The sequence below is a fragment of the Alexandromys fortis genome, unplaced genomic scaffold, assembly GCF_014885135.2.
Source record: "Alexandromys fortis isolate MF-2015 unplaced genomic scaffold, M_Fortis_MF-2015_v1.1 scaffold_0, whole genome shotgun sequence".
Lineage (NCBI taxonomy): Eukaryota > Metazoa > Chordata > Mammalia > Rodentia > Cricetidae > Alexandromys > Alexandromys fortis.
Genome location: NW_026067949.1, coordinates 30,122,061 through 30,136,398, shown reverse-complemented (window position 1 = coordinate 30,136,398; position 14,338 = coordinate 30,122,061). Strand labels below are relative to the sequence as shown.

General features: G+C 37.5%; 1 protein-coding gene across 11 annotated transcripts in view; it reads right to left on the bottom strand.

The window, feature by feature from the left end:
* Positions 1-14,338, bottom strand: part of Fip1l1 (factor interacting with PAPOLA and CPSF1) — a 59,265-nt gene that overhangs the window by 9,408 nt on the left and 35,519 nt on the right. For 6 of the 11 annotated variants that reach the window (XM_050150007.1, XM_050150010.1, XM_050149999.1 and 3 more), the window contains 2 exons: positions 13,047-13,203; positions 1,775-1,801 (listed from right to left, as the gene is read on the bottom strand). In XM_050150007.1, the coding sequence (XP_050005964.1) occupies positions 1,775-1,801; positions 13,047-13,203 (184 nt within the window). The remainder of the gene's footprint in view (positions 1-1,774; positions 1,802-13,046; positions 13,204-14,338) is intronic. The other 5 variants (XM_050150009.1, XM_050150000.1, XM_050150004.1 and 2 more) reach the window with 1 other exon arrangement.

Here is a 14,338-nt window from a genome sequence, read left to right as displayed (position 1 = left end):
TGAAACTTATAAACAGTTTTTTTTAGCGCAATAACATTGTTAATTAATAGTCTGATCTAACACACAGAGCACAAATTGTCAGGACACCTGGTCTTATTTTCAGCACCACACACAGCCCATTTTGTGCGTATAAGAAAGTTAGTCTCAATGCCTTACCTTTTCCACATAAAAAAACAGTAGTAGTTTTGCCATCAGATTATGTTTTGAAGAAACACAAATAAAATAGCACTGACGTCATTTAAAAATAGTCTGAGTTTCAGATTTATAGAAATTTCTTTAAAGTGGATAATTTATAAGCAAAGCCTAACCAGTAAATATATGTGTTCATAGCAAAAACATCTGCCATGAAATATTTTAAATAACACAACCCCAATGAACTACTTTACAAAGCAAGGCACATAATGGAATTTTTGAATTGGTCTTGAGGCAAATCATTTGCAACTTTGTATTGTGAGGTCAGCACTCTCAGCCACTCGCACAGCTAAATGAAATCCCAGAATAGCACAGCTAAAGGGTCCTCAGCAGCAGTCTCCTCTAGACTTCTACAGCCAGATCCTAACAGTGCCATAGCCAAAGACTCGCAGTTCCACAACTTCTGTTACCTATTTCCCCCAGGTTAACAACCTCCAATATTAGGACATGCATCAAATTCAACAGTTTCAATCCTTTGCCCTGTGGTTCACGTACTGACGGAGATCAGTCCACTGCTACACCCCCATTGTCTTCTACTTCCTGGCTACTTTCCACTAAGGTTCCTTTCCAGTGTCCTCTGGGACAGAAATTCCAGTGCTCGTTCTTCTCAAAACTTCATTTACTCAGTCTTTAACCCTGCTTCAACTATTCCAAGTTCATTATGCTTGTCAGTCTGTCCAGTTTTAGCATCTGTAACTCTTCTACCACCATCAAGCAGGCCCAGGGTTAGCAGCTACCACAGTAGTCCCCCAGTCCATGTCTCACATGACACAGGTTCACAGTCATACTGCATTTCACACTAAAAAGACAAAACAATCCCTTAAGACTTGCCCTGGCCAGCCCTGTCTCAGCCAGTGACTGTACTCCTAGCTGAGCACGCACACTAAGCTGCACACTCTCAACTTCCCTTCTGCTCCCCCAGGTCGTTTGGAATTAGACAGCTCTTCTCAGCATCAGCACCAGTCATTTTCTTCACAGCCCTTGGTTTTTAACACTGAACTCAGTAAATATACTTTCTACTGGGGTCACCATTACACGATAAAAAAACACTGACAAATATATAAAGACAGCACTTTACAGAAACACTCCTACTGACTACACCACTGCAATGCCCAACTGAATACCTCTAAGAACAAGTACTTGACTAGTTATTAAGCCATACAATTGCTTTGTAGTTCAGAAATATTTTCTCATGACAATGAATTATGACAATGGGTAAACAATTAGAAGTCGTGATAAAGTCAAGATAAATTATTTTTCTTTTCTCTGAGTCACTTTTACACACCAAAATTATTGGTCTAAAAAGCATTTCAAAGAGTGATTTTATTTTATATCTTCTATTGTTTTCCTCATAAATTGATAAAGTGAGAATATCTATTTCTACAGAAATGGGTAAGACAGACTTAAGAAAACTAAACGTCTTAAAACTGGAATGAAGCAAAGGCAGAGCTGAAAATAGGACCCTGAAATCCCAGTGGCCTAGTGTACATTCTAACCGCATCAACACCGTCCCTCCTGTAACGATAAGCTTGAAATTTCATGTTCATTAACAATGATGGAGAAAACATGAAAAAAGTTTTACCTGGAGGTGGTACAGTTATTGGAATACCTAAAAAACAAGTGATGAAATTTAATATAGTAACTGGATTTCAGAACCTGGTATGTTTTTATGCCATCACCAAAACAACTTTGAAATAAAACCCCTGTCTCGGCACCCTGGCTTAGCACTCAAGAGAAGCGCTCTGTTTTCTTGCAGACCAACGATTCAAGTACAGCATCCAACTTCCCTGATGAAAAACCAGTCTACCAACTTCATAACAAGAGTGCCCCACTAGCTGGAATCACAAATGAAGTTAAATGGAACATCACTTAAAAAGCACACTTGTGACACAAAATATCAAACTCCGTAATGTGGAAAAACTCACTAAATTTGGTCATCAGAAACCAGTTTTGTTAGTTTAACACTTTAATGTAAATACTGCATGTAGGTAAAGATTACGGTGAGGCCAGTGTGGGCCACGCAAGTGTGAAGACTGCTTTGCTGCGGTTGCCAGGAGTCAATAGTCAATACTCTTTGATTTGAAGAAGCGGAAAAGAAGGCATAAGAAACTCACATATGAACACATGCATACATACACCCACACCCACATGAACAAAAACACATAAATGCCTTCTACAGGTGTTAGCAAAGCAATACTGGAGTGTCACTCAATTCTTTGTAACACATAGCCTCTAAGAAATAAACTATACATGGACATTCTAAATTTATACTGGTGAAATGTCCCTGTTAAGTACTAAGCAACTAAAAGTAAATCCTAATTTTAAATTTAAGAAATACATGAAAGCCAGTGTATAACATGAAAACTGGAACTACCTTAAGTTAAAAAAAATGGCCTCACAAGTATGAAAAAATTCAGCTTTTTCATTAAAGGTTTTATATTATCAATAAATTCAATTGTTCAAACAGTTTATTAAATCTTATCTTTAAAACTGTATCAAAATTAGCTCAAAGGAGGGGAACAAATCCACTTACTAACTGCAGACAAGTGAACAGAAGCACTTTCAGGTGTTTTGTGAACATGGAAAGCTGCAGCAGGCTGACTGTAAAATGTTCTGACCGACATGTTTTACTGGAAGAAGGCTGTCATGAATAAGAACTTAAGACAGCATTTGGCCTTAAAACACAGACCCAAGTCCCTGATTTAATCCCATGAAATAAAAGGCTATAAAACCAGCAAGAATGAAAAAGCACGTTAAGGCAGCCATGACATTCCCAACCTACCAAACTAACACAGGCAATCCCATTTTCAGCTTTCCCAAGGTTTTAGTCAGATGCCTCTCATATCCACTGATGTCTAGCAGATAGCTCTAACCAAGAATCCCAACTGCAAAGCTAAATGAGGGAAGGCAGGCAGGCAGGCAGGCAGGAACAATGTTTTTATATATACTACCAACTGTTTCACATTTAATAATGTTTTTAATGTGTAAGACTACTACTAGATCAGTTCCCACTCTGTGATACTTTCATTCTAGTAATGCGATCTAAGTGCATTTATGAATAACAAGCACTACTCAGCTACACTTACTAAAATGAGAATCAGTGCAAAAATGGCACAATTACTAGTCAGGGCCTTCAAAACTTAGTCCTCAAAAGTATGTAAACTGAAAACAAATACCGAAGGCATATGACCAAGTTAATCCCTCTAAGAGCAATAAAATTACTCTGTTGGTTAGTTTTGTGTCAATTTGATACAAGCTGGTGTCATTTGGGAAAAAGGATTATCAACTGAGGAAATGTCTCCATAAGACTATTCCATAGGCATGTCTGTCCAACATTTTCTTAAAGAATGATTGATGTGGGAGGACGCAGCTTACTGTGGGTGGGCCCAACCCTGACACCCTGAGTTGTATAAGAAAGCAAGCTGAGCAAACCAGGAGGAAGAAGCCAGTAAGCAGCAAAAACTTTGCTTCAGTTCCTGCCTCCTTGCTCCTGCCTTGAGTTCCTTTGAAGATAGACTATGATGTGGAAGAGTAAGTCAAATAAAAATAAAACCCTTCATCCCAAAGCTGCATTTGCTCATAGTGTTTTATTACAGCATTAGATATCCTAACTAAAACAATTATTATCTGCCTTTAACTTTAATCTTACTATATAGTAGTATTAAAATCAACTAAGAATAGAGTAAAAGAAAAAACATCAGATACAGTTATCTTTCCAGTTGGTGACCGTACAACAGAAAACTTCACACTAGAAAGGGCTCTTCCAGTGAGACTTACTTCCTAAGATTCTGCTTCAGTGTAAACACTTGGTCACGGAAAGGACTATGAAGCCGATGAAACACACAACCAATTCCTTGACACTTCCCAGAAACATTTTCAAACAACTAAGGAAGTTTAGCAAGTGATATAACGGAAAACCATTTTCACTTAAAAATCTCCAATATTTAACACTTATTAAAGAAACAAAACAAAACAAGAATGTAAGGAATGGAAAATTCATTCCCTAAATCCACTTTTTCCTTCCTTGGACAACTCCAATAGACTCAAACATAAAAATCAAGTGCTTTGCTTCTTTTATATATGTATGTGTATACATGTTTGTATATGTATGTATAATTGCATGTACGTATGTATGTATGTATGTTTTTGTTTTGCTCTGAGACAAGGTCTCATTATGTAGCCTTGGCTAGTCTAAAACTCTCTAGATAAACATTCTGCCCTTGAACTCATAGACATCTACCTACATCTGCCTTCTGAGCTCTGTGGTTAAAGGCCTGTACCACCACTTCTGGCCTTATTTTATTTATCTACAAAAATGATTATTTGCATGGAAAGCCTTCCCTAGTGATAATATAATTACAGCAAAGTAATTATCCATTCACATCCACACACTTCCCTGCATCAGAACCCCCTGGAGTTTGTGAGCACAGACTGCTGGGACATTCTAGAGATTCTCATTCAAAATGTCTAACATAATATAAAAACATATCTGTATTGCCAAGAAATCCTCAGGAGATGAAGTTGTTAGCCTGGGATCACACCGAGAACACTGGATTATAACCCACACTTCTAACCTTATCTTTAAGAGACTCAGTAATACAGTTGAAAAGTAAAACCAACTTTAAATTTTTATAAAGCAAAGGCATTATTTTCCTAAGACTAAAACACATCAACAATATATACTACTGTTAGACACTCAGAGGGGGTGGGAGGATGAACAGAAACAGACAGACAGACAGACAGAATGTTTACCTTTTTCTGTATGTCATGATGTAAATGTAAATGTACACCCCCTAAATGTAAAGGGGGTGGCGCACGCCTTTAATCCCAGCAGACTTAAGAGGATCTTCGTGAGTTCGAGGCCAGCCTGGTCTACAAAACTAGTTCCAGGACAGCCAGGGCTACATACAGAAACTTTTTTCTCAAGGGGGAAAAAAAAAGTGGGGGAGGCTAAAATCCCACCTGGGGACTGAGGCAAAGAAACAGAAAGGCTGTGTTCCTGATAAATATCTAAAAAACAACAAAAAGTTACCTGTACCAGGAATTTCTGTAAATATTCAAGACACATAAAAAACAAAGCAAAACAAAACACCAAAAATGATCTTTAAATAAACTTATTTCCATCAGTGATTTGTAGAACCACGCTAGGGAGCTTCTGACATGGTTCTATAATTCCTTCTTCCTGGTACAAATGCCTTTGCGTACTTCTGGTATTTGAATCATCTTTTAAGTGAGCAGGACATCACAGCTATTGTATGGCATATGTAAGACAAAACCAGCAAAAATAGTAAGGCCACTTTCAAGACTGGGCTACAAAAGACAGTGATTTCTACTTTGCTGGCAGTCTTCCAATGGCTACCTCAGATGTTGGGAAAAACTACAGCCAGTGAGGACCTCAAGTCCTTTCAGCCCACAACCTAGAAAAAGAAGAAAGGGGTGGAAACAGAGGACTTCCTATGGCTACTCTTTGGGTTTAGCTCCCTGCACTCACCACAGGGATATGCAGAAACACTGTAATTCCCCTTCCAGGGGATCTGACACTCTATTCTGATCTCAACAGGTAACCAAGTATGCATGTCACATACACATAAAATGAAAATAAATAAATCTTTTAAAACAAGAAAGCTGACTTTTATCGAGTGAGTTTAGAGACTAACCTTCCTCAGTTAAATCCTTAGAAATGACTGTGAAGACTGAGAGAAAGGTTCAGGTAGAGAACTTTTCATACTCCTAGGTTCATAACCCAGACAGTAACAATATGATTTTTAAGCTACTACATTCTAGATAATTTGTAACATAGTAATAGAAACACAATAGTACCTACCTATCTTTTCTCTAATAAGTTCAAAACAAAGGGAAAAAAGGGCAGAATTATGTGAATTCTGTTTTTCACTAAATTCCAAACCCTATTACTGCTATAATGTAAGTCTAGAAAAGCCTGGCATAAGCTATTTTTACTGTAAGCCAAAGTCGGGAAATGTGTATTTTTAAAAATAGCACTTAACAGAAAAGCTTTACAAATTAAGCACATGAGCACAGGCACATATACAGAACACTGCAGAATACTATAAAGTGCTGTTTTACAAGATGCAAAAGAAAGAAGGACGTCATTGTAAAGGTATGATTTACAATCTATGATCACAAAATTTAAATCAACCGAGTTCCAGCATATTTCTTATCTAAAAGACTATCAAAAGCATAAGATTTTATATTTTTTAGTATCACTCAATCTAATTTATAAAATTTAATTCCTACAGAAAATAAAATTTCATCTCCAATTAAAACATATTTGATAGAAATACCAATGTTTTAAAGAAAACTTACAGTTGATTTTATCAGATCTAACATACTAAAATTACTGGACGAACAGAGGAAACAGGCAGATATGAAAGCACACTTCAGCTCTACAAACTGCAATGATAATGGCACACTGAGGACTTAGCTTACTCAGTACAGTTCCTTGCAAAAAAACCCTGGGTTTGATCCCAGAACTCCACAAACTGGACATGGTTACAAATGACTGTAAACCTAGCACCATGAAGGTGGAGACAAGAACAGAAGTTTAAGGTTTGCTACACAGACCCTATCGTAAAAAAAAATAAAAAATAAAAAAAATAAAAATTAAATGTGGGGCTCATACCTGTAATCTTAACACTTGGGTATGCAGAGGCAGGAGGACTGCTATTAAGTCTGAGGTCAACATGGGCTTTTCTTTTTAACGGCATGGTAGACGGCACAAGTGCTTGTTATGGAAGCATCATACCTGAGACTACAGTCATGTAAAAGTGCAGGATAAAGGAGTAATCTGTAATCCAAATCTGCGGGGAAGCACAGCAGACAGGCAGACCAAGACTACCTGGCCAGCCAGCCTAGCTGAGCGAGCAGTCAAGCTCCAGGAGCAGTAAGAGCTGAAAAATCCTGCCTCACCAAATAAGGCAGAGAGCAGTAGAGAAAGACACGTGAAGTGGACCTCTCGCCTCCACAGGAGCACACGGTGTGAAGGCTGGTGACACCCACCCCTACACAACAGACAGCATTATGGTTTCAGTATCCATACAAAAAAGGGACATGAAAAACTCATCTTAAGCTTTTAATAGCTATAAAATTAACATATAAAACAGAATGTAACAGCAAAGCAAATTAACATTCAAAAGTCTAAATTATAAGCTTTCCCTAAAATTAGTTCAATATCATCAAATTCTTTTTTAGGTTTTTTGTCCAAACACCATGGACAAATATGATCACTTCTCTATAAGCAACCTAGAAAAATAAAATGCAGACAAGAAGAACAGAGACCAACACCTGGGAATTGATGTAGTGAGTCTTGACTAGGCAGAAACACGGTGGGGATGGATGATGAAAAGGTTTAGGGATGTGATGCAACAAAATAAATAACAGTCACAAATGGTTAAAATAATGAAAATAATGAATACAAACACTTGACAACAATCATTGACATAAAAAATAAGCTAGCCTAGAACACCAATCCTACTAATTTTACAGTATTTTATTCTAATTTTCAATTATTTCAAAACTAATACATCCAGCTAAACATAAGATAATGCAAGCCCAGTAACTGAATGGATTAAAGAATATCTAATTCTGCTCTTTACAGGTTCCCTGACCTCTGTACACAAAAGTATCTATGCCCATCACCCTAAAGGGGAGGAAAAATTCTAACATGCTATATTCAATAGTGCACGTGCACAGTCCTGTGACAGAGCCTTCTTAGCAGGTACAGATCCACTGCAACTTGCTTAGTGAAGAGAACAGACCAGAAACCTGCATGGCATTGTGCAGTTCTATTATTTTCAAGTTAATCACTTAAAATTTAAAACCTCACTAGTATCCATTTCAGGTGTCATTCTAAAACAAATGAGTTTACAGATGGACTGTACTCAAAGCAGTACCTTAGAAAGGAAGCATTCAACGTACTAGATAACTGGTTTAGTGGTTCGATTATTACTTTGAAAAGCACAGACCCCCTACTCAAGTTTTCCTGAAGCATATTATAAAATTTTTTGATTCATTAGACAGTTAAAAGATTGTAAATTACAGAAATCATGACTAATTACTATTTGTTGTCAAATTACCACTACTACTGTGGTTATATTAAGTATTTTAGCATTTCCAGAAGTCTCTCCATCTATGTCTGAAGTAGCCTCTTCTTCATTTTCTGTCCCTCTGTGTTCCTCAGGAGATTTGGTTCACACATGTCTGCATATGGACGTTTGAGGGAAAGAGAAGACAATATGTCTCCTATCGACTAGCTGACAGTGTCTTGGGAAAAAGCTGTTTCTGTTAACTTACATTTAAAAATTTTTTTTAGATGTTATTTATGTATGTGGCTGTTTCGTCTAAATAAATGTGACACATGCATGCCAGTACTCTTGGATGTCTGAAGAGAGCATCAGATCCTTTGGAGCTGGAGTCACGGATGGATGTGTGCTACCATGAGGGTGCTGGGAACTGAACCCAGGTCTTTTGCAAAAGCAGCAAGCATTTAGGGGCTGAACCATCTCTCCATACCTATCAGGTCATAATTTTAAGAACTATTTAAGAACACTCATCACGTGAGTATTCTTATAAACCTCCAGAGTTGAACACAAATTTCAACTTCCAAACCAGGGGATATCTATGAATTTACTTAGGCTGTGATAAAAGGTGTAAAGTAGGTCAAATGGTGGTGGCGCAGGCCTTTTAATCCCTGCACTTGGAAAGCAGATGCTGGCAGATCTCTGTGAGTTCAAGGCCAGATTGGTCCTATAAGTTAGGTCTATTTCAAGCAAATCTAAACATGTAGTATCATTTTTTTCTGTTTTTTTAAAGATCATTTATCTATTTATTTACTTAATTATTATGTATACTGTGTTCTGTCTGCATGTTTGCCTGCACACCAGAAGAGGGCATCAGATTTCATTATAGATGGTTGTTAGCCACCATGTGGTTGCTGGGAATTAAATTCAGAACCTCTGGAAGAGCGGTCAATGCTTTTAACCTCTGAACCATCTCTACATCCCCATCATTTTATTTTCTTAATAAGAAAAAGCTATTAACATCCAAAAATATGGACATTACTATATCTGTATAATATTTAGAGAGAATTAGTTTTATGAAAAGTTACCATTAAAATAAATTTAAAGAAAGTCTCAAAAGGATTTTCCTCCTTTATGTTTCCAAAAATAATTATTTTTTTAAAAAGGGTGTTTAAGAAAAACAAAGTAGCCAGGCGGTGGTGGCGCATGCCTTTAATCCCAGCACTCAGGAGGCAGAGGCAGGCGGATCTCTGTGAGTTCGAGGCCAGCCTGGTCTACAAAGGGAGTTCCAGGACAGGCTCCAAAACCACAGAGAAACCCTGTCTCAAAAAACAAAAAATAAGAAAAGAAAAACAAAGTACCTTTCAAGAGGCAGTACCTGAAGAGACTCTAGCCGACCCAGCTTTCTTTTACAAGGCACATGAGATTCTACAGTGGCTTCAATCCCAGTGACTGCAGAACCACAGGGTAGTTCTAGAGCAAACGGCACCTGAACATCCTGCTCTCACTTAGCTGGTGAGTGCCTACAAATCCACACAGTTCAGCTGTGCAAAACTGAATGAATGCACAGCCTGGCAACCTGAAAGTCACATGTGGGGCACGGAAACATAAACATGTGACTGGCTAGTTCCATCAGCTAACATACTCAGGGAATGCCAGTGTATACACAAGACTCGCACTGTGGGAGACACAGACTTATATATGTGGGAACAGCACACACAAGAGTAAAAATAGGACCAATTCAGATGGAATGGACTGATAACTCCAGGTAGCAAACATGCCGTGGTTACATACTACTTAAGTAAGGAAGGAAAGCAGGAAACTGAGCATTAAGTTTATAATTCGACTAATCTACAGGAATATGGTACTATATAGTACAACGTCACAGATAACCTGAACATTATTCAATGACTTGTTACCTTCCTAAAAATTACATATTTTGGGGCTGGAGAGATGGCTCAGAGGTTAAGAGCTGGCCGTTCTTCCAGAGGTCCTGAGTTCAATTCCCAGCAACCACATAGTAGCTCACAGCCAGCTAGAATGAGATCTGGTGCCCTCTTCTGTCATGTAGGCATGCATGCAGGTAAAACACTGCAACAAAATAAATATTTTTTAAAAATTATCTATTTTGCTTTCATTTGACTTATTTTGTATGTAGGAGGGGTGGTAGAAGTAGGGAGTCAACTAGATGTCAAGAAGTCAATACTCTCCTTTTACATGTGGATCCTAGAATCAAATTCAGATCATCAGGCTTGGTAACAAGTGCCTAACCCAGTGAGCCATTGTTTCAGCCTAATACTATTGTTAATATAAATAAGCATAAAATGGCAAAGAAATTAGTGTAATTTTGCCATCTGCTAAAATGTCATTGCCTATCACCAATATCCTACAGTCTCCTAGTATTCTGTAACCCAAAGTCCTCTTCACTACTTCATACCTTCCCTTCTGCTATCTTGGTCAATGTGTTTTAAACATACATATAAAAATGTTAGCCATATGAGGATACTGCACTATTAGTAAGTAACATTGTTTTAAATTTTTCTCAGTCACATGCAAAAACATACATGCATCTGGAAAACATTATGCTAAGTGAATCAAAACAGATACAAGGAGTCTAACACTGAATGGACGAACTCACATGTGAAATCTAACACAAACTCAGAAAAATGCAGAGCAGAACAGAAATTAATAGAAGCTGGGATGAGAGTTAGAAATGGGAAATGTTGTTTGCTAGGGTACAGAGTTTCAGTCTTATACATTTACTGTACAGCAAAGACCACAGTTAGTTACAACTATTTATTTCAAAATAGCTTAAAGAAAAGACTCTGAGGCTAGAGAGGTGGTTCAGCTGTTAAGAGGACCTGAAGTCAGTTCCCAGGACCCGTATCAGGCAGTTCACAGCAGCATGTACAGCTGCAGAGGGATCTGTACCTCTGGCCTCTACGGACACGTGAACATATGTGCATGTACTCACACACAGACACACATGAACATATATATAAGTAAATTCAAAATTTTTAAAGGATAGATTTTAAGTAGTTTTACCATAAAATATGGTGACTACATAAAATGAAGGCATGTTAATAAGCTTAAAATTATTCCATAATGAAAATACATAAATCAAAACACATTGTGGAGCTGGGGAGATAGTTTAAGCACTGACTGTTCTTCCACAGGACCTGGGTTCAATCCCCAGCACCCACATGGCAACTCACAACTGTCTGTAATTCCAGTTCCCGGGGATCCAACACCCTCACACGGACATACTTGCAAGCAAAATACCAACACACATTAAAATAAATGAATTAAAAAAAAAAAAACACTGAGCATCATAAACAAATACAGTATTTGCTGATTACAACAAAGAAGACCCTAAGAGAGACATACATGGATCTAATCTATATGGGAAGTAGAAAAAGACAAGATCTCCTGCATAAATTGGGAGTGTGGGGATCATTGAAGAGGTTAGAAGGGAAGAGGAAGGGAGCAGAAAAATACATATAACTCAATAAAAACAATAAAAAATTTGTTGATTAAAATAAAAATTTTTAAAGATTTTTAAATTTTCAAAAAGAAACTTCAATACTAGTAAAGAATTTTAGTATTAATAACGAACTTTAGTACTAGTAAAGTTGAGCATATTCAAGCTTCATTATTTTTTTTCCTCGAGAATAAGGGTTTCATTTAAGAAGCACATTATCATTATGAATCACCTAAGTCCCTTTCATCTGGTTAATTCTCCACAAAGACTCAAGAGTCACAGGCCGAGTCTAAGATGACTGCGCTCCGTCTGTCTAGAAACACTACCCTGGGGAGGAACATCTGTCCTACTGCATTGGCCTCTAGTCCAAAAGAACACATTTGTCTCAGACCATTTCTCGTGATATTTCCTCATCTTATTTCAAAGTTGAAGTGAGAGTAAAGGACTGTAAGTTGTTAAGAACACAGGGCAGACGGAGAGCTGACATCTGCAGGCAGGGATAAGCACCGGGGAAGAAGCAGCCTGGCTCTGGACTGAGCACAACAGACACCTTACAGCAGGCGGCTCAGTCATGGTACTGAGTAAAAAGAGAAGGCAAATCCTAAGGCATGCTTCCTTGAAATCCAAGGGACCTGAAAACAGTTTCCACTTACTACTGGCATTCTCCTAGGGAAGACTGTAATTTAAATGTCAATCAAGCTACTGGTGTCCCAAAAAGCTGGTTAAGGCAAGAAGCACTGAAAACTTACTGAAGGAAGGTAAGAAGTCCACTGGGTGAGTTTTGGAGACTTTTTCTTGTATTACTAGTGCTCTGAGTTTCTAACTCTCAAAGTAGTTAAAAACATAACATTGAATTTCTGTGTTGTATTAAGAAATAAACATTAAACACCCAAGACTCAGTGGTTATCTCCTAAATGGAACCCATCAACAGATTCTGATCACTAGACTAATTCCAATCTCACAATATATCATTTTTTGGACCTATTTAATTCTAAGAGAAAGTTTAAAACCTTTTTCAATACAAATCAACACACTAATAGCATCTTCAGTTTGTGGCTATTTTTATAGTCACGGTCAATACTATAAAAATAATATAAAAATCTGTTTATCCTTTTCTACTTTAAAGTATTATCTCTGCTATGCTAAAATAACAAGATATAATAAATAATAAATACAAGGATAAATAACAAGATTCAGTGTGAATCTACTGAAGATAAAATGTTACTTTTAATGTAGAATAATCGATCAAAGTAGTGTTTCCAGATACAGATTTCCACTTCCCAGATCAAAGTAAAGGAACACTAGGTCCTAGTGAAAGGCCTCTCCCCGCTTCCTACCTGGAGGTGGGATCAGAGGCGGAGCAGTGCTGACAGTTGGAGGAGGTGGGAGAAACGGAGGCGGTGGAAGGTGAGTAGGAGGAGCCCCTGGCGGGAAAAATGGAGGTGGTTTGCTGAAATTGTTGTCCACTTCAGTAGCAGATCTGTCAGAAAGGACCTAAAAGCAAAGCACAATTCATCAGCACGCTAAATAAATGTTGAACAGAGTTTGGTCAGCTCACTCCATTCATTCTAAAAGGGAAATAAAAGGCACATGGGGGGGGGGGGAATATTTCTAAGCCATGTGTGCTATATGTACATATTTGAGTACAAGCTCATACACCTACTTTTTAAAATGTTCATACTCAAAGCCTAGGATTAAAAACTAGACTACCAAAAATGTTTTCAGTAAGAATTAACAAAGCATTTCAGGTTATAAACAAACACTTCATAAACACAATACAGCAAATACCACACTTTAATCTCAGGCAAAGTTCAAGTGCTGGAGTTAGTTACAGTCAGTATAGATTATGCCCTAAGAAATTCATATGCAAGTAGGCAGGCATATGAGGACCTAATCTCTCCACATGGAAAGTGTTAAGCATTTATTAACAGGTGGAAAATAAGCAGCTATGAATGTAAATAACTTTTCATGTGAGCATCTGTTAAGAGCAAAAGTTCCCACTGAAAAAGAATGCAGTGTTGACTGTGTGAAACTTACTAAAGCAATTGGAATGTCTAACAGTCACATGACAGATTCTGATATGCAATGAGGTTAATAGCAAAACAAGCTAATGCAATATATATTTACACTCCTGAATTCTTTTTTTTTTTTTTTCTTTTTTCGAGACAGGGTTTCTCTGTGGTTTTGGAGCCTGACCTGGAACTAGCGCTTGTAGACCAGGCTGGCCTCAAACTCACAGAGATCCACCTGCCTCTGCCTCCCGAGTGCTGAAATTAAAGGCGTGCGCCACCACCGCCCGGCATACACTCCTGAATTCTTACTAAAACATACCATTTAAATATGTTCATTTTTATTAATTTTTTCTACATTTAAGTACAATAATTTTCTGAGTATTATACTCATAATCTAGTAAAATTGGAAATCATCTCAAGAAATCTTAACATTTTAATGGTAAGAAGAACTATCTTCTATGTTTACAAAAATTACCTTTAAAATGCTAAAAAGAAAGCGTATTTAATATACTTTGTTGACAATAAACAGCTAGGTGGTAGAGCTCTAGATTCTTTCCCCTTCATTTTCTTTTCAATGAGATTATATGGTATTGTTCCTAACAAGGAAAGGAAAATTT